Source organism: Eulemur rufifrons, chromosome 16, assembly GCF_041146395.1.
Source record: "Eulemur rufifrons isolate Redbay chromosome 16, OSU_ERuf_1, whole genome shotgun sequence".
Classification (NCBI taxonomy): domain Eukaryota; kingdom Metazoa; phylum Chordata; class Mammalia; order Primates; family Lemuridae; genus Eulemur; species Eulemur rufifrons.
In genome coordinates, this window is record NC_090998.1 from 13,353,879 (window position 1) to 13,373,309 (window position 19,431).

At 45.7% G+C, this 19,431-nt stretch overlaps 1 protein-coding gene across 1 annotated transcript in view; it reads right to left on the minus strand.

The window, feature by feature from the left end:
• Nucleotides 1-5,195: 5,195 nt before the first annotated feature.
• GRIN2B (glutamate ionotropic receptor NMDA type subunit 2B) overlaps nt 5,196-19,431 on the minus strand; it is a 292,729-nt gene continuing 278,493 nt past the window's right edge. Inside the window, exons 9-12 of the mRNA XM_069490424.1 lie at nt 14,241-14,401; nt 12,250-12,437; nt 9,477-9,715; nt 5,196-7,067 (exon numbers count right to left, since the gene is read on the minus strand). Coding sequence (XP_069346525.1) covers nt 5,196-7,067; nt 9,477-9,715; nt 12,250-12,437; nt 14,241-14,401 — 2,460 coding nt within the window. The remainder of the gene's footprint in view (nt 7,068-9,476; nt 9,716-12,249; nt 12,438-14,240; nt 14,402-19,431) is intronic.

The window sequence follows — 19,431 nt, forward strand, 5'->3', positions numbered from 1 at the left end:
GGTATCATTAATTCAATTTGATCTTTCTAGCTGTCTCCCCAGTAACTTGTGATGGAGGAGAAGCATCAGCTTCCATCTCCTATAGCAACAGTCCTAGTCCTGCAAGTATTGAACTTAGAAATCCATAAATTACACACTCAGTGACTGTGGCTTGAAAATAATTCCTAGCTAGGAGTAGTCCTATTTGGGTATCATGTGAACCTTAAAGGCAGGTGGAAAATGAAATATGGTTTAAATGTCTTTACCTTCTAGAACCTACTGTATCCTTGTTCCCTACTCTGTTACTCTTAGTGCTCTCTCCCTCTTCTATCATAACTTATTCCCAGGAAAAGGAATGAGAATTCTAGTGTAAATTAGGTGTTTAAATGTATAAATCCCTGATATGGCTTAGTATGTCCCCTTTCCTGGGATGACTTTCATTTAAATGACAGATGAGCAGCTCGGTGCTAAAGCAACAAATCTGTGTGGGAACCCAGTGGCTAGAGAGGGGTGGGGAATGAAAAGAAAAAGCCTTTTCAGGACCCGAAATCATACCATGGACAAAATACCATGTGTCAGGCCAGACCCACTGCAGGGTGACTGTGCACCTTGAGATGCTTTTCCTCCACAAAGAGTTCCTCAGACAGGAACAAGAGTCTCTGACACCCAAGTGAAGAAGGCAAAGGCTCTGCTATAGTGTTTAGTAGCCTACTGAGCACACGTTTCCTGTATGGCTTTGGGCTCAAGAGCACAGAAGGTATGGCCACAATCCCTGGAAACGCCAAAGGCATTCATCAATAACACTGCAGTTACATCACTTATGCGCACATCTGAATCATTCCTAACACTCTGAAACAGACATGCACTGGGTGTCAAGCAAGGACAAAGCTTTTTTAGAGAGATGGTGATTGATTAAAAGAATAAAGTGAGTTCTGGAATAGCTTTTCCAAAGGCTATTCCCCAAACAATCTGGTTATTCTGTCTCTAAATCTTGAACTAGCTAAAAACAAAACAAAAACAAAGAAACCCTCATTCTTAAATGAGATGTACAGGTGACCAGCACTCTGCAGAGAATTCTCCCTTGGGCAATACCTGATGACTACGGAAGACTGGGTGGATGATATTCACTTAACTGTATAGACGACTCCTATCCTATCACATTACACATGCATTTTGGTGCTACTGACACCAGCAACATTTAATGGAATCGTTTGGGATTCACCCCCCATCACAACATGGGTGTGGCCAGTACACGGGAATGCACATTAAGGATGTTTTCCACGCTCTGGCTGAGGATACACAGTGATGAATTTTGAAATAACAAGTTGTACTGTACATGCATCACTCTGAAGGGTGTGCACATTCTTGACTCAGGCAAATTCAAGGGTCGGATTACCGAGGTCCGTGGAAATGCTGAGCTTTAAACATTGCCACTTAAAGGAGTGATACAGGACCACACCCAGCAACCCCCTTCTGCAATGGACGGGAATAACAGAGGCACGCACAAGAGCTAAACCATGGATTCTGAAGAATAGGAACCTTAGGGGCTTCTGGGGATATCTGTGGACTAGCACAGTTTTGGGTGGATTGGGTATTGGTTCCCACCTATCTGTGATACAGATTGGGCTGACTTCTGAATTCTTCCTCATGCATTTCACTGGCTTGTTACTCTGAAATTAAGTAACATGTAGAACTTAACAATGCCCAGCCTTTCCTTTCTCTGAGCAGACCATGAATATCTTACTTGGTCCCAATGCAAACATCCAGTTGAAGAAAAATGACCAATTGGGGCCAAACATGGGTTTAGAAAGATGAAATTATCCAGCTGACAGCTTTCATGATGGGAAGATAGGAAACAATGCAATGCAATATGCTGGGTAAATGGATTTGGAAATTTCATCCTGTGGTAAAGAGAGAGAGGCTGCCACCCTCCACAGAGCCAACAGTCCAGTGAAAGAAATTCTATTTGTCTGGTTAACCCAAGGTCAGGTTTTGAACACCTGGCTTGAGGCCAGTAGCACCTTCCTGATGGCAGTAATGAGGACAAGGCAAACAGAGAACCACCGCTGGCACCATGCCTCACATACCCACCCTCCTACCTCTAAAACTAACTGCAGCAACTTTCCTAAGGGGATCATCTAGCCATTGAGTTTTGAGCGGATCTGGTCATCTTTTCCAGAAAAGCATGCGAATTTGTAAGACAGGTATCCAGCGCTACCTCTCTGTAACCAGACATCACATGCTTCAAAAGGTAGAGTTAGTGGAAATTTTCTGGGTGTGCCTGCAGTGCTGATTCCTAAGGGTGGGGGTGGACTGGGAGAGGTCAGTGCCCAGTACTGGGAAGAAAGAGCCTCAGATGACTGAGGTGGTTGTTAAGCATCAGAGGAGGTTGCTAGGAGATTTGAACTTCCCAAAACCTCTCAGCCACACCAAGAATGAGAGGCTACTATGACCTCAATTCTGTTTTAAGCCCTTTTGGGAATCTTTCCTGCCCTAGGTTCTGACACTGGGAATATGGTGCCACCAGCCTGTCTTCGCATGGAGCACAGGTCCCTATGGTCTACCTAGAAGATAGGAGTTAGACCCGGGGTTTGCTTAGATCCAGACTGGACCCTCCGTGAAGCCCAGGTAAAAGTGCACTGACATTTCTCACAGACCAGTAAGAAGACTGGTCTGGGGAGGGGGCGTGGACACAGATCCCTTTCCCCTGGCTTTTTCGCCCAAGTGGCCTCCATTCACATTCACTTTTCCAGACATCCTGAAGCATGAGCCGTACAAAACAATTTCCCCCGATGGAAAATGAAAACCCATAAGAAAACACTTTCCCCCTCCTTCCCATCCCCACCCCACTCCCTCCAGCCCGACACCCTGAATACTCACAAGAGAACACTTTATCTATACAAAATTAATTAGAAAACAAAATATTTACATATGAAATAAACACCATCTTGATTTCTGTCGCCAGTGGAGACTGAGAAAGCCCCCTTGGTTCTAGATTGCTGTTCGCTAGGTTAGTTGGTTTGGTTTTTTATTTTAAAGGGGTGAGGTAAGAGGAAGATGAGGGGATGAGCCCCTGACCCCTGGACAGAGTCGGGGCAAAGCGGTGTTTAGATGGCCCTTCGCCTTCTTCCTCCTGGAGAAGCCTCACGCCCTCTGTCCTCTCCCAAAGTCTCTCCTTGAATCTAAGGTAAAGCACTCGTGCCTCTCTGCACATCTGTGAGAGGTTCAGCCCCTTGCCCCCACGTTCATTTCAGAAAGAAAACAGAGCTTTACAAGGCCTTCAGTTGGCTTTAAAATGAAAGATACTGAGGTAAAAATCAAGGAGGAGGGTGGGGGCAGCAGTCAAGGGCGGGGATGAGGAAGGGTCTCGAGTCAGGGCAAACGGGAAGGCAAAGAGCAGCCCTGGAGGGTGTGACTTGAAGAGACATGGCAGCTTCCTTCCAGAGGAGGATGAGCACCTTTCTGGTTTGTGTGTCCTGTGTGCAACATGGCGGTCCTGCAGTCAAGCTTCCAAACAGACCCGGGGCTCTTTGGACGCCACCCTGTGCAGGGGAGGATGGCAGGACAGTGGAACTGACCCACAGAACAGCCCTACCCCAAGTTTCAGGACCGGCAGTGACAAATATTCATTTCCCTTCTCCATTTTCCAACTTTAAGTGAAGGGGGCATCATGCCTGCCAGTACCCTCATCCCTGGAGTTTTATACGTGTATATATTTTTTTATTCTTGAATGGTACAAACTGAGAGGGAAAGGAGGTGTTGCAGGAAGGTGAAAGGGCCTCTACCAAGAGTGTTCGCTCTGGGCTCAAGTCACATTCCCAGGGAGCCAGGCCCAAAGAGGTGGCGGAGAGTCCCTCCCCGCCTCCCTTCCCCCTCTTCCAAGTCTCTTCCCTTCTCTCTGCGCCTCTGAGCTGCACGCACAAAGCTGAGCTCATTTCTCACAGCTGTCTGTTTCGCAGCAGTTGTAACCAGTTCTGGGGGAAGAAGCCTGCTCCTCTAGCTTCAGGTTAAGTAAGAAGGGATCAAAGCATTGAAAACATCCCCCTCTCTCACTTACCCTACTATAAACGACTCCTCTTCTTCAAAGCCTCACCTAGCTCCTCCCCAAAGCTTGGCCGGTTGAGGTTCCCAAGTGTGGCAAAATAATTACGGCTGCTTCTGTTTCCCTTTAGCCTTCCTGGAAAGTTCTTGGCCCAAACTGGTTGCAACTATCGGCAATCACCGAGGAATCACTGTTGTACCTGCTCTCGCAGGACTGCTCACCACCTTCTTTGTCTAGACCACAGAATCTTCTTCGTCAAGAACTTCCATTCTCCTCATTCAGGAAGGGTGAAGGGGAGACAGCCCAAATTCAGGTAACATGTGACCATCTCTGTTTGTATATAAGCCAAAGCCAGCACATTGCTTAGGGATGTTGAAAGAGTCAAGGTTGCCTTCTCTACATTTAGAGGCACCTGACTACACGTGTGTGCAAGTGTACACAGCTACACATGCACACACGATCCACTTGTTCTTGCCTCCAATGCACCAGGGGAAACTATTATATGTACTTTCCAGTTTGTTCAAGAATCCACCCATCCACCAGTGACTGTTCATTCGAGCTCACCACTAATGAGTCTCATGGAGTAGAAGCAAAATTTTTTTTGGCTTATATATAAACATGGCCTGGCACCCTCTGCTTGGCACATGATCCCAAGACTGATATCATCTAAGCAACGAGAGTTGCCAAAGCCTCTTTTCAATCACAAGCAGTAAGCTACATGGTCTCACTTGAATGCTTTTGCTTCCTCACCTCAACGAAAAGATCAGTTGGGGAAAAGCTACCTCTGTGCTCACGTGGCCTCCTTTGGTTCTCCTAGCTTCACCCAAAGTGGGTGGCAAGGAACTCTTGCCTGCTAGGAGGAAGCCCGCATGCAGCACCTCCTTTTTCCACTCCAGCCTCCCCTGCTGGGAGGGCTGATGGCGTGGCATCATGGGAACAGGAATGGCTGACAGATGGGGGAAGGAGGAGAGAACTGGGAGGAGGAGGAGAGACGGTGCTGGTCACCAGGGTTGCCCTCCGTAGGAACCAGAACTCCAGGATCCCATAAATAAATTAAAACAACAAGAAAGGATCAAATGGGAACCAAGTTCACCCCCGTCACCCTCCGTGTCATGCGCGCCACACGACCCAGCCTTACCCTCCCGTACCCACCTTAACCTCTCTCTTCCCTCACTCAGACATCAGACTCAATACTAGAAAGTTTCTCATAAACATGCCCATTGCTGGAGCCATTGAAAGCCCTGGGGTTTTTGTTGTTAGGCACACAGGGGTTGGACTGGTTCCCTATACAGATGTCCTTCTGGAAACGGCCTGGCACAGCCCCATGAAGGGCCGAGACCACCGGCTTGTTGGTGACTAGGGCCCGGAAGTCCGGCCTGGCTTTCGATGCCCCCGCCACCGTGGGCTGCCTGAAGAAGTAGGATTTGCTGCCATGGAGCAAGCACTGGTCGTCCCCAAAAGTGGGGATGAAAGGGTTTTGCGTGACCCGGTCAGGGTAGAGCGACTTGCTGAGCATGTAGCCGCCGCTGCCGCCGCCGCCGGGGTTGTTGTGGTGGTGGTGTCCGGCAGTGGGCACTGAGGGCTTGTTGTTGGCAAAGGTGCTCTCACCGGCTGGCATCTCAAACATGTGCGCGTAGGGGCTCCCATCCATGAAGCGGCCCTTGTCTTTCAGGCTCACGCTGCGCGGGGCCAGGGCGGCTTCTTCCTTCTGCAGGTCCACGAAGGTGTCGTACGAGTGCTGCCGCCGCAGCTTGTTCCGGTTCTTCTTCTGGGCCTTGGAATTAGTCGGGCTCTGAGGGTACTTGGCGGTGGAGGCGTTTGACGTCGCCGCCACCGGGGCCGCCGGCTGGTCCAGCTCCTGCAGGGAGTTGTCCTCGCTGATGTCGTACAGGTTCCCCGCCTTCTTGCACGCCTCGCAGCGGATGCACGCCTGCCTGCCCGAGTTCTGCCCCGGCGCCGCGGCCGCCGAGTAGTTGTGCAGCTTGGAGGGGCAGCTGCGGCAGAAGTTGCCCCCGGCGCGCTCCTCCCACTCCACGTTGGTCAGGTTCTTCTCCCAGGGCGCCGGGACCCCGCCGACCACTCCGTGCTTGTCGCCCGCCGCGTGCTTGAGGTGGGACCTGTTGGTACAGGGCCCTCCCCCGCTGACCGAGTCGCGCTTGAAGTCATCGCTGCGCTCCTTGTAGATGTCGGTCAGGTCCACGTGCTCCCAGTGCGGCGAGTTCTCCTTGGTTCGGAACTGGTCCAGGTAGAAGTCCCGCAGCCCTTCCTTGTCCCTAAAGTAGCGCTTGTGGTCGGGCGAGCGCGGCGGCCGGCGGCGGTAGGCCAGCTCGATCTCGTCGAACTCCCGGCGGGACTTGGCCGAGGCCGGCCGCTTCTTCAGGCTGTCCTTGTACTGCTGCTTGCGCCTCTTGGCGGCGTTGCCCTCGATGTTCCCGTAGGTGACGGTGTGGGTGGAGATGTCGGAGACGTCGGAGCGGATCAAGTCGTCGTGGCCGCTGTAGCGGTCGCTCTTGAAGGAGAATTTGCCGTACAGGTCACTTAGCTGGCTGTGTTTGGAGGAGGGCAGGCCAATGTCCAGGGGCTTCTTGCTGATGGACCGTGGCTGGGTGGTGAAGGAGGGGTTGTCACAGTCGTAGAGCCCGTCGATGGAGCTGGCGCTGCCGATGCTGTGGGGCCGGTGGTGATGGTGATAGTGATCTTGGTACACGTTACTGTCCTTCAGCTGCAGGTTACCGAACGTTCTCTCCACCTCGCTGATGTAGTCGCTGAAGAGGTTCTCCTCGCAGGGCGGGTTGTTGTAGGATTTGCAGTCGGAGTGCGTGAAGCTGCGGCGGTGCTCGGAGATGTCGTAGACGGACGACTCGCGGCGGATGAAGTCCAGGGCGCTCTGCGGGGAGCCATTCACCCCGGACAGGTTAGCCATGTTCTTGGCCGTGCGCAGCAGGCGCAGGATGTTGGAGTGCGTGTTGTTCATGGTCGCGGTGGGGGAGTTCATCACGGACTGGCGCTCCTCGATAGCCACGCCGTGGATGCAGCTGTAGATGCCCTGAAGCGACAACAGAATGGGACGGATTAGGTCTCCAGAGAGGCCAAGGGTGACCATAACAAGTATTTTCACCACTAATTGCCCAAGTGCGTAAGAAAAAGTCAGGAAATACATGAAGCAGACAGCCTAACGTACTCAGAAAGATGTGGCTAGAAGCTTGCCTGCTTTATCCACCTGAATGTAGCGACTTTCATGGTAGGAGCGAAAGTCAGTGATCCGGCCATGAAAGAGGGGGCGTGGCCTTACCAAGCAGCTTGAGCTAATAGACTGCAATTGCAAGACGCAGCCTGCCTGCCTCAACTCCACCACTGACTTACCTTCATTTTCCTTTCTATGCCCAGATTTTTACATCTTAAAAATGAGGCCATGATATCAATCCATAGCAAAAAATACTGTCAGCCTCCCAGAAATAAATGGCAACGCTGTATAGATGCTGAGGTTGTTCTGTGCTGGCTGGCCACTCTTGGCCGGCAGCAAAACACAGGGGAGCTCAGTAGCTTCCAATTGCCACTCTTTCCCAGCTCTGACAAATTTTGAGCAGCTTTTAGAATTTTGGTCACCAAATAACAGCTGAGCAATTCTCTTCTTGAGCCAAGCGTGAACAAAATTCACAGAGAGAGAGAATTAGGAAGCCCTGGGGTCAAAGAAGGATTTTTCTCCTGCTGTGTTCTACACTGTGGGAGGGAAGAATTGGGACAAATACCCAGTGCTAAATAGGAATAAATTACTCCCTTGTTGAATTCTCTCATTTGTTCTTTCTTTGGCTCCTGTTTTCCTTCTTGTACTTTCTCACTCACTTAATATTATCATAAATAATTAATGTCTTAACAAATTAGTATTGATCCAGCACTCCCTGCATATAACTCCTTGGGCAGGGCTTTGAAGAACACCATCCAGGAGAGGAAATGGGTTGGGTTCCTGGAGGGCTCAGTATGTTCAATTCTAAAGTCAAGCCATCCTACTGCTCACATCTTGCTCCCTGCCTTGGGCAAACTTGGAATTTTCTCCCTGGCAAGGGAAGGTATTTGAAGAGGTGGTTGTTTGAATTGTGTCTTTACAACAAAGGGGATTAGTTTGGAAAGGGAAGTTGTCCCAATGGATGTGGATGAGACGAAACAGGTTTAGAAAGAGAATGGCAGCTATGTGGGAAAGAAGAAAGGTTTAGAGGAGGTGAGCTTCATTGTCCCACAGGGCCTCAGCAAGATAGATCTTTTAGGTGCGATTACTCCAGTTGCTTTCCTAGTCCTTCCTTCTAACCCTTCTGATCAAGGCTAGGAGAAAATGCCAAGCATTTTTCCTCTATAGAGGCATTAATTGTGTCAAAGGGTTATGAGTGGGATTTCTATTACAGGTCAACAACTCCCATTGCTTCTGGCATCTACCTGAGACCTTAGGGAAGGGCTACACAGTGGGACAACCTGGCTCAGGGACCATAACTGCCACAATTACACCTTCCTGCCCTGATGCTACTCAATGGCCTGAATTAACTCACAGCCAGAGAGGAAATGGAGACATTGTTCTCTAGCAAGAAAATGCTATAGGAAAATGATCAAATGATGAAACAATTTAATGAGAAATCCATTTTCTTACATAACTCCATTTTAGTCGAAGTTGATCACATGCAGATTATGGATCTCAATTCTTAAAGAATATTTGAGTTCATCTCTTATGACTGAGTCTCACAACTCCATTAACAAAATCAAAAGAAGCCCAGTTTTTTTTTTTTTTTCAAAGAAACTCCTCCCTGTGACCTTGTGTCCATATATAAAACTGTGTTCCTAATGTCTAACTTTGGGCTAGAAATGAAGAAGAGAGACCTGAATAATGAATGACCTAAGCGTTATGCTCTTGCTCCAATTAAAGAAGTTTCTAGAATGCAAATTTCTTATGAGTCAGAACTTTATTTCTGTAGGTTCCGTTTAAACTCTTTAACTCCTCATGACCCACACATGGTTAAAACACAGAGTGAAACATTGAAATCACCAACAATAATAAACCTTTGTGTATGTTAGAATAAGAGAAATATGTAACATTTCATTATTTAAATAGAAATGTGATTTTTAAAGGGATTAAATGATTAATGCAGCCAATATAGAATTAACTAATGGTGATGAAAGGCAATTGGTAAAAAGCCAAATTTTCCATTTTGATAGATCTGCCAGTTCTTATAGAGAACTGAGTGACCATATCTCACACAGAAAGCTGTTTCTGAAGGAAATATAGTGTCACCCATTTTTTTGAGCCACTTGAAATTATATCATACAAACTCCTGGGGAAATGTACGTGCTGTGGTTTCTTGCTTTCGCAACGTAAGACTGGATTTAGTGCCCTCTTGGGTCTCTCTGCCTTACACAGTGCTAGGCTAAGCTGTCTTTAACAAGCTCTAGGCATTTAAATCAAAGCACTTACTCTGCTGATGGAGAAGACCATGCCAGGCTTGCCAGAACAGACACCCATAAAGCAATGCCGGAACTGCCAGTAGAAAAGGTGTTCGCAGATGAAGGTGATAAGGCTGAGTGCCATGGCCGCCCCCAACATATAGAAGACCCCCGCCATGTTGTCAATGTCCAGCTGGCTGCTCATGACCTCATTCTTCTCATTGTGGCAAATGCCAGTGAGCCAGAGAGCTTCTAGCTCTTCCATCTCCCCTGGAGACAGAACAGAGAAAGAAAACAGATAGAGAGAGACAGGGAGTAGAGAAAAGGGGGAAAGGGGGGTGTTGGGGAAGATGGAGAAAAACATGTAGAGAGAGCGACAAAAAGAAAGAAAATCAACAGAGAAAGATAACAGTAATTTTGTTAATACCATTATATATCAATTCATCAATGTACTCAATAAGTATTCGATGAAGACTTAACGTGAGTACTGTAGGTGACACAAAGACATGAGATGTTGCTTCTGCTGTCCAGTGTAAGTTGGTATATAAATAACTAATATGACAAGCTATATGCAGGTGACAAGAGTTCCAAGTATGGAGAGTAATTCTGTGGATGGCATGGCCAGTGGGTTTTCATGAATTGTGGACTTGGAGGTGGGCATGGTGGATGGGTGAATTTTAATTTGCATTGTGCAAAAAGGCAATCCAGGCAGCAGGAATAGCATGATCAATGGGGAAACACAAGGCTTGTTTAGGGAAAGGGATGCAGAACAGTTCAAACAGAATAACAGTAGGCAAAAGAGCTGAATAAAAAAGATTGATGCAAGAGTGCTGAGGACCTGAGTATCAGACTCAGTGCTCTGCACTTTATTTTATAGACAGTGGGGAATAACATAATCAAACAAATGATTCCGAAAATTGCTCCTAAAATTGCGCAAAGCAGATTGGGTAGGGAGAGGAGAGACAGAGAGAGATTGATTAATTCCCTAGGGCCCCTCAGATTTGCTGATCTACTTCCAGTGTAGAGGAAAACATAAATATAAAGAGCAAAGAAGAGTAAGGTGGATAAAATTAGACCACCAAATTCAGACGTGCCTCCTTTTAATGTTACTTAAGGATGCTTTGATTACTTCAATTCATGTAAGATTTCAATAACCTTTATTCCCTTTTCTGGATACTAGGAAGTAGAAAGATACAAATCCCAGGCAAAAGGAAAATAAAAGAAACCATGTGCATCAGAATCCATCCCATCATAGACAAACAAAATCCTGAAAATCTCATGAAGAAAATTGCCCGTTCCAATGGTTTCAGTTTGGTCAAAAATCTGAACTTTGCACAATCTGATTAAAGCTTTGGTAACTTTTGCACATCATCTCTGCTGCTGCTCTTCCTGATAGACATAGGCTCCGTTATTGCCTTTAAGTGACAGCTACACTAACATTACAGATGCTCTTATACCAAAATGGCTTGTTAGCATTCCAGCTAGGATGCCCTCCTCCTTTCAATGTTAATCAAATCACTTTTTACTCATTTCTTTGATCAAACTATGATTCTCCTAACTAGTGGAGCAGCCCACCTCACCCGGAGCCTCAAAATCCACCTGTGGTTGTCTGCTTCTGATCTCATCCCCAGCAGCAGTGCTTCTGCAGACACAATTTAGAGAGCCACTTGGCTGATGGCCGGTGGAGCCAAGTGGAGTCAGGCTGCTCGTCCGTAACCGGATTAGATTGTGTGAGGCTAACAGGAAGAGTCAGTACTTTGGACAGCAAAGTGAAGAGGGAGGCAGAAGACAGGAGTATAATGAAATAGGAGATGAGATTTTCCCAAATCAAGTTGGCTGCTCAGTCAGCACCGGGGTGACACTGGGGAGTGGCTGAGGGTGTCTGCCTCTGAGGCTGTCCAGTCCTGCCTCCTGCCTCTTGCAGCTGAGAGAGCATGACAGAGGGGAGGGAGGAATGAGTAGAGGGTCACAAGCTTATTTCTTTGCCCTTTCTCTGGGCACATAAAGAGCAGAGACCTTCCACAGTTCCATCTACTGTGTCGGCCACACGTGAGATGATTGGTTGGAACAACTTAATACCAGCCTTTCCCCATTTATCTCTGAAGGTTTGATTATAGCCTGCAACCCAGAAACATACCTCCTTGACAAACTACGTTAATCCTCTTCCCTCATCTCTCACCCTGTTATGGGTTGAAAGATTTTATAATATCTCCCTAAAACCCATACGTTGAAGTCTTAATCCCTGGGACCGCAAGATGTGACTTTATTTGGCAATAGGATCATTGCAGATGCAATTAGTTAAAATGAAGTCATCTTGGGGTAGCATGGGCCTCTAATCCAATGACTGGTATTATTAAGATAGAGGAAAATTCAGACACAGACAGGTACAGAGGGAAAATATGCAAGCAGGTAGAACACCAAATGAACATGAAGGCAGAGATTGGGGTATTGCTTCTACAAGATAAGTAATGGCAAAGATTACAAGCAAACCACCAGATGCTAGGAGAGAGGCATGAAAAGATTCTCTCTCAAAGCCCCCGGAAGGACCCAACCCTGCAGAAACTTTGATTTCAGACCTCTAGCCCCCAGAACCGTGAGATGAGACATTCTGTTGTTTAAGCCTCTTGGTTTGTGGTCCTTTGTTATGGCAGCAATAAGGAAACTAACATATACCCCCAAACTTCACAACATACCATGAAATGCTTTTCTGGAAATGCACATGTTAAAGATATGAAGGAGAAAAGGCTGGTGTTTTGTACTGGGCGTTGGTAGAGGACAAATGGGCACTTTTCCCTTTAACTTACCATCTCCAAAGAGCTGCAAGATGGCAAGGTCCACCTGGCGCTTCCACCCAGAGTCTTTCTGGATGGCGATGCCATAACCAGTGGAGGCAAAGACCTTCCCGCTGCCAATGGTCACCAGCTTGCAGCCTTCATCTCTGCCTGCCATGTAGTTCAGCACTGCTGCATCATAGATGAAGGCATCCAGTTTCCTGTGCAAGAAAGAGGCAAACAAACAAAATCCAACAGAGGAATTTCAGAACAAAACTACCCATGGGACCATTAACATGAAGCAATAGGGTTCCAGCAAACTATTGGGAGAACTGGTTCAAAGTAAGGTTTAAGTTGGAACTCTACCAGAATCTAAAGCCTAAATCCCAGGCTGTTCTTTATGAGATTTCAGGTTGAAAAGAGAAGTTCTTTTCCTCCCACTGGGAATGATGAAAATGTAAGTTGGGCCTGAAGCCAACTCATAAACTGTGTCTGAAAAGGAGAAGGAGTAAAAAGGAATCAATAAAAATAATAACAGAAATAATGAAAAGTAACCACCACAATGATAGCAACAAATAGCATGGGTTAGATTTATATAACATTTTTCATTTCTCAGTTCATTACAGTCCAGAGTGGGGATAAGTGTAGGTGTATGTGTTCCAATAGATGTGCAATGCTATTTTTGTGGTCAGAAATGTTCCAATATTCTGTTATGCAGCACAAGGATAGAGGTGAGGGGTTGGGATGGTGGTAGTACAGGCTTGTGTCAGAGCAAAAGTTTGACATTACAAGAGTAAGCAACATCTGGAAGAGCTCAGATGTCTCAAATTCCTGAACATATGAGAACCTCATTTCATGTATTGCTCTTTGCAAGGAAGGAATACATAGGAAGGGAGGAAGGCCAGGAGTAGGGACAGGAAGGCATGAATCAATATTTAAAACCAACAGTGAAACCCATCAAAGGTAGAGGAAGTAATTCAGATATAGCCATACAAGTAATAGGGAGGTCTGTAAGAATAAAAGCATACATCACCCCCTTCACTTTTATAGGTTAAGTAGTTTTGTTCCTCCTTCAGAATAAAAAACAAGCCCTTCTGGCATAAGACACAGAGCATTTTATGAAAGGAACCCTATAGAAAGCTCTGATACAATTGAGAACTGTGGGTGCACAAGGAGTCAGACTACCAAAACTGGTCCTAGCCCCAAGCTCAAATCCCATCTTCTGAAATCTCCTGTGACTTTATTTATGGTGATAAGATGGAATCTAATAGCATTTTAAGTAACCATGGGTCTAGGTGGCTCTTCTAGGCCTGGAGCTACAGGGGTGTTGAGAGGAGGTCCAAATGCTACTGGTTACCATACAACAAAGGAAATGCTACGGGACCCGCTAGGCCCCCAAATGCCAGCATCTATAATGTGCAATTATCGATCATATTCCACAGCTGTAGCTTCTGGGGCCCAGATGAACAAAGGGACAAGTGTGGCTGGGACTGTGCAAGCCAACACGTTTGCAGTTCACAAACTCCTTTAAACAAACAAATACTCCCCAGAGTACAGAGCTGGATCACAAAGAATGCCAACAGAAGCTGAAATTGGGAATCCATCGACACATTCTTCTAAACACCTTTTATTTCTCCCTTGTTCCTAAGACACCAGAACCGTCATTGTCACCTCTTCTGACAAAAGGTCTTCATTTCATACATAACACATGAACCTCCTCCTGAACTCTTCCCTCCTACTTTTACATCTAGATCATTTCTGTTTTATGGTTACAGTAACGCAAATAGAAAATAATTTGTAAAAAAAAAATACATAGAAACAACTAATAGCATAGGAATCTTTGTACACTGGCCTGAATTATATACCATCAAATTTAACTTGGAAATCCATAAAGAGCAAATGAAGTCTTCTTTGATTTAACCTTTTCTGGCACGAAGCGTGGGATACCAGTACCTCTGATGCAACATGTGCATACTAAATGTGAGAGACATATGAAGGACTCTGAGCTTGGAAGCAGTTCTTACCCTGTTTTCAAGGAGAGCAATGCGTCATCTACACCCCTCTGGTTGAACTTTCCCATGTAGGCATGCATTTCTGCATAGTTATTGCGAATGTTCCTCTCTGTGCTGCCATTGGGCACAGTCCCAAAGCGAAAAGGGGGTGAGAAGTCATTAGGTCTCTGGAACTGGAGAGAGAAAGAGAGAGAGAGAGAGACAGAGAAAAAAAAAAACAAAACAAAACAACAGTTTAGAAAATGTGAAGAGACATTAAGTTGGCATTTGTGGATTTATAATGGAAGAGACCCAACTATAATTCACCAAATACATTAGCCCTCACTCAGGAGCACCAATTGCTATCTGAAAGTAGATTTCAATTCAACTCAATTTAATACATGTTGTTGAGAGATTTCTATTTGCCCAGTCCAGACTTTAATCTATAACTCTTCTGTGTTCCTTTTATGAATACTGCACAATGCCAGTAATGATGGGACAAAAAAGAATGTACTGTTAGCTTAACTGCAGCGGACTGGTCACTTTTATTTCTGCAAATTATGTAAAATCTGCATTCGGGCCTCTTAATTTAAGGGCCTAAATACATTGTCATTGCATTTGTAAGGCCACAGGACCTTAGTGAGGTTAGCTATGTTGTGCTCCCGAAAACAATTTGTTGAGTATCAAATAGGTTTTGCTAAGAAATTTTCTCTTGACCTTCCCTGATGTGCTCAGAGCTCATATTTACCCTATATGAGTTGTAGGATAAATTATAAGATCAAAGACAATTTTAATCATATTCCTCTCCTTGCTTAAGAACGGAGAGTGGATCTCCAGTCCGATCGTAATAAAGTGAAACCTCTTGGATGTTCACCCTTTTATTACATCAGCTTTATTTCTGGCTATTACCCTGCAATGAGTAAGTCTTTATGTTGCTTCCTGAACACATAATTTGTTCATTTGTAGCTTCACAGCCGCACACGGTCCATCTCCTCAGCATAAACTCATCTTGCTCTCTAGGCCAATTCGTGTCCTTCACTTCAAAATATAGCTTAAAACAATTTCTTCAGGATACCTTCCGTGAATTCTTTCTTCCATCCAGTCTACCCAAAAGCGACCCATCAGTACTTGTTATTCTTGGTTTAGATCGTGTAATTCACCCTACAAATTCAATTACTCTCGAAATGTGCTGGCTAAGGTATGAGAGCTAGTCTCTGATGTAGTTAGCGAGTTTAAGCTCTAGATGGAAACAGACAAGGATTTTTGAAGACCAGCCCTGCCACTTACTGCTGTGTGACCTTGGGCAAGTAACATAAACTCTGTGGGCATCATCTCCTCATTTGTAGGAAAGAGACAATTAATGCCTAGCTTTCAAGATTGTTGTGAGGATTAAATGATATAATGTATGAGAAGTGCTTGGTATAGCACATGGCACACAGTAAGTGCTCAATTAATGTTCCCCTACATTATTTTTCATTCATGTCTATATTCTGCATTTCCTAGTAAACTTCTGGCTCTCTCAGTTTCCCATTCCATTAGTACAACAGTGATCGTGTAGAATATGACCAGAGCAGCTCTGCTGTGCCCTGGCACAGGAAAGATGATGAAGATATGTAAAGTCCTCTTGTTTTCAATACTATACCATTTGCTTTGGAGATATATTTGAAAATCTAACCTGCCAACTCAAGAGATCTCTGAACCTTTGGAATTTCCTGGGCTTAGAAGCAATTCTTTTCCTTCTCAGAATATGGGGGTTTCACGGCCCACAAAATACCAGAGCACCAGGAACCATAAACGCCATCTTAATGGCTCAGTGTTGGCCATGGTTAAAAGTAAAGTCACGCGGAGCTGTTAGGCCATCTGCGGTGCATCAAAAGACTCCCACTTCCTGCCTGAAAGAGCTTCCACTTTCACTCATCACAGTGCTTTTTGCCATTAATAATTTTTGTTTTGTTATTTTTAAAGGAGTTATGATTTTTAAGTAAACAAAGACACTATAAAAGAGGCAAAATTATTTAGAACTGAATGGGCCACTCAAGGTTAACTAGTCCAAACCTCTCATTTTACAAGTGGTGAAACTGAAGCCCAAAAAGGTAAGTAATTTGCTCAGCATCACACAGTGACAGTGGTGGCTAACACACTCAGGGCTCCAGTGGCCTAATTAATAGTGATCCCTCACCGCCCTCAGCAGACAGCAAGTAAAGTAAACATGAGTACACTTTACTGAGAGATAGACACCAGAATGCTTTGCATATCAGTGTCAAATAAAACACTTGAGATGTTTGAAGAAAGGTATTCACATCAAAAGTAGAGTAAATACCATGGTAGACAATAATTAATTCTCTTTATCAGTAATTCTCCCACTTTGCTAGCACAATGACTAGTGCTCAGAATAACTAAGATACTCTAGGGTGCTAATTATTTTCTGAAATATCAATGAAAATTGTAATCATGTCCAATACGATTCTAGTATAAATTATTATACTGTAATTTTTTTTGAAAATTGGCAATCCATGCAAGGTATATGCAGCCATTTTTGATTAACCACATGGAATCCAATGCCCAGAGTGCCTCACTTCCTGATGAAGCTACATGACAGGATATTTCCATTCAGCTCTATAGAAATTTTTAAGTTTAAATTATTTTTAGATTTCTAGATGCTGTTTTATAACACATCCCTGAACAACTAAAAACTAAAGAAATGATAAAGGATCTAGCATAGCAAAGACAACTTTGAAAAAAACAAAATTAAAGGACTTATACCACCCGACTTCAAAATTCATTATAAAGTTACAGTTACCATGACAGTGTGTTATTAGCATAGAGATAAAGAGATCATCGGAACAGAAGAGAGTGCCCACTAATAGACTCATATAAACAGTGCAAAGGCAATTCCATGGAGATACAATGGTCTTCAACAAATGGTGTTGGAACAATTAGATATCCATATGCAAAAAAAGAACTTCATTTCACACTTCATAAGATACACAGAAATTAACTCAAAGTAGATCATATATCTAAAATGTAAATCTTAAATTTATCAAATTTCTAGGAGAAAATACTTGTAACCTTGAGAGAGATAAAAATTTCTTAGCTATAACACCAAAAGCACAATCTAGCAAGATAAATAAATAAATAGATAAAAGAAATTGGGACTTAGAGACAAGATGGCTGACCAGAGATACCAGTTGCCAATTCGTCTCAGAAAGAAGGAAAAGTTTTAGATGAAAAAGAGAAAACAAATAAACAATCATAGATTGGGTATAATTGCAAGGGAAAAGTGCCCGAACGTATAAAAGATTCCTCAGGAAGAAGTCAAGGAGCAGAACAAGAAGGAGCAAAATATCAGCAGAGGTCAGCCCCTGAGAGGCTTAGAGTTCAGAGAAAAGGGTAGGTGGAGTGGTTTCTCCCTCCCCCACATCTCTGGCAGTCAGCAGACTCCTGAGCTGCGGGAGAGCCTTTTTACCCTCATGAGCCCAAAAGCTGCTGCCACCAGTGAACTGGGAGCTTCTTAAGGACAAAACACCAGGCTGCCAGCCCCCTTGGGTTGCTTCCTGTCACCACAGACCTGAGCTGGGATGGCAGGTGCCATACTGCTTCTCCACCGCCTTTGTCCTCCCCACGGGGCTTCACCACTTCGTTTCTGTCTTGCTCGTTCCTACACAAATATTTCCCAATGCTGGCCTAGACTACGGGAGCCATGAGGAGCTGGTGGTTACTGGGGAATCTGTGTGACCCCAGAGCCTGGAAATTCCAGGTGAGCTGCCTTCTAGAGAGAGGGTCAGAGATGACCAGAATGCCAGCTTTCTTCAATTCAGACTCTTTATCTTCCCTGCCCCTCACTCACCTGCAGCTGCCAAGAAAGACACTTGAGCCAGGGCTCTCAGGAGCTGCTGCTTCCCCTCTGTTGGGGCTTCCACAGAGAGTGGAGCTAAAACCTTTCCTCTTAAAGACCTGCAGAGGACTAAGGGGTGCTTGGACTGTGAGCTCCCTGCTCACTGGCCCTCCCAGGTGCTGCCTACCCGGCAGCTCCATCAGAGCAGGGCACACCCAAAAGCAGAGGGACGTCAAACCTGCTTGAGCACTGCATAGGCAACTCGGGCCCAGCACATTTCTCTCTGGCATGGGAAGGGATTGATCTTTGGGGATTCAGGGACAGGCCTGCAGGCCATATCCCATAGCCCCAGGACTGGATCGTGTTGCTCAGAGGCACAGAGGGGAGATTTGTGAACTAATCTTGGGAGGTGAGGGAGCTTGTCTGGGCAGAACTGAAAAGGAAGTGCAGTGTGGGTCCCAGCCATGGCACAGTCCTGGAGCACCCCTCCCCTCAACAGGAAAGCTGTGCTCTCAGCCCAGAGTGGGACCCTGGACTGGGGAACTCCCAGCCCACAGTGCCATCATGGGGGAGCTCAGCTAGTTTGAGCTCTTGCCTGCTGGCAGACACTGGAGAGAGACTGCAGAGCAGGGGAGGGCAAGAAGAGTGAAACCTACTCCTGACAGCCAGATTATAGAACTCAGAAAGCCCCCACCTCCACAAGCAGATTTTCTGGCTGGGTGGGCCACCTCAGCCCCTCCCTGGAAGCTCTCTCCAGAAGCCTGGGGGCCAATCTTTGACCCCCAACTGAAACAGCTGAGAACAACTGGAACTTGAGGGCAGGCTCACCCAACCCAGCTCCACCCAGCCACACTCCCCCACCTGCCTCTGCTGTGGTGGAGCATAAAGACTCACTTGGAAGTTCCAGGGCCCCCCCTCACCATCTGGAGCATTAAAGTGCTTCTCTTGAAGGGCTAGAGCCAGGCACAGAGTCCAAAAACAATACTGCAGCTTGTCTTTTCTGGCAAGTGCCACCTACTGACAGGGAGGTCAATTTGCACAGCCCTTTACAGCATTTATGGGCTCAATCATACAGGGTGTAGTTGATTCTTACTCACAAGCACCACCTACTGTCTCAGAGATTAAAGTGGATGTGTCAATATAATTCACACTGTTAAGAAGACCACAGGGTTGGGGAAAGAGAAAGGATCTCAAAGACCTCCATCCTGCCTCATCAAAGAGAGACAGGGAATCTGCCCACACACATAGCTCACCACTGCTCCAGCCTACAAACAACTAGCAACTGAGAAAACCACCACACTAAGGATATCTATAACCAAGATATCCATCCAGAACCTAGATCCCCATCAAAGTACCCATCAGCAAAGCCCAAGGTTATTACTCAACATG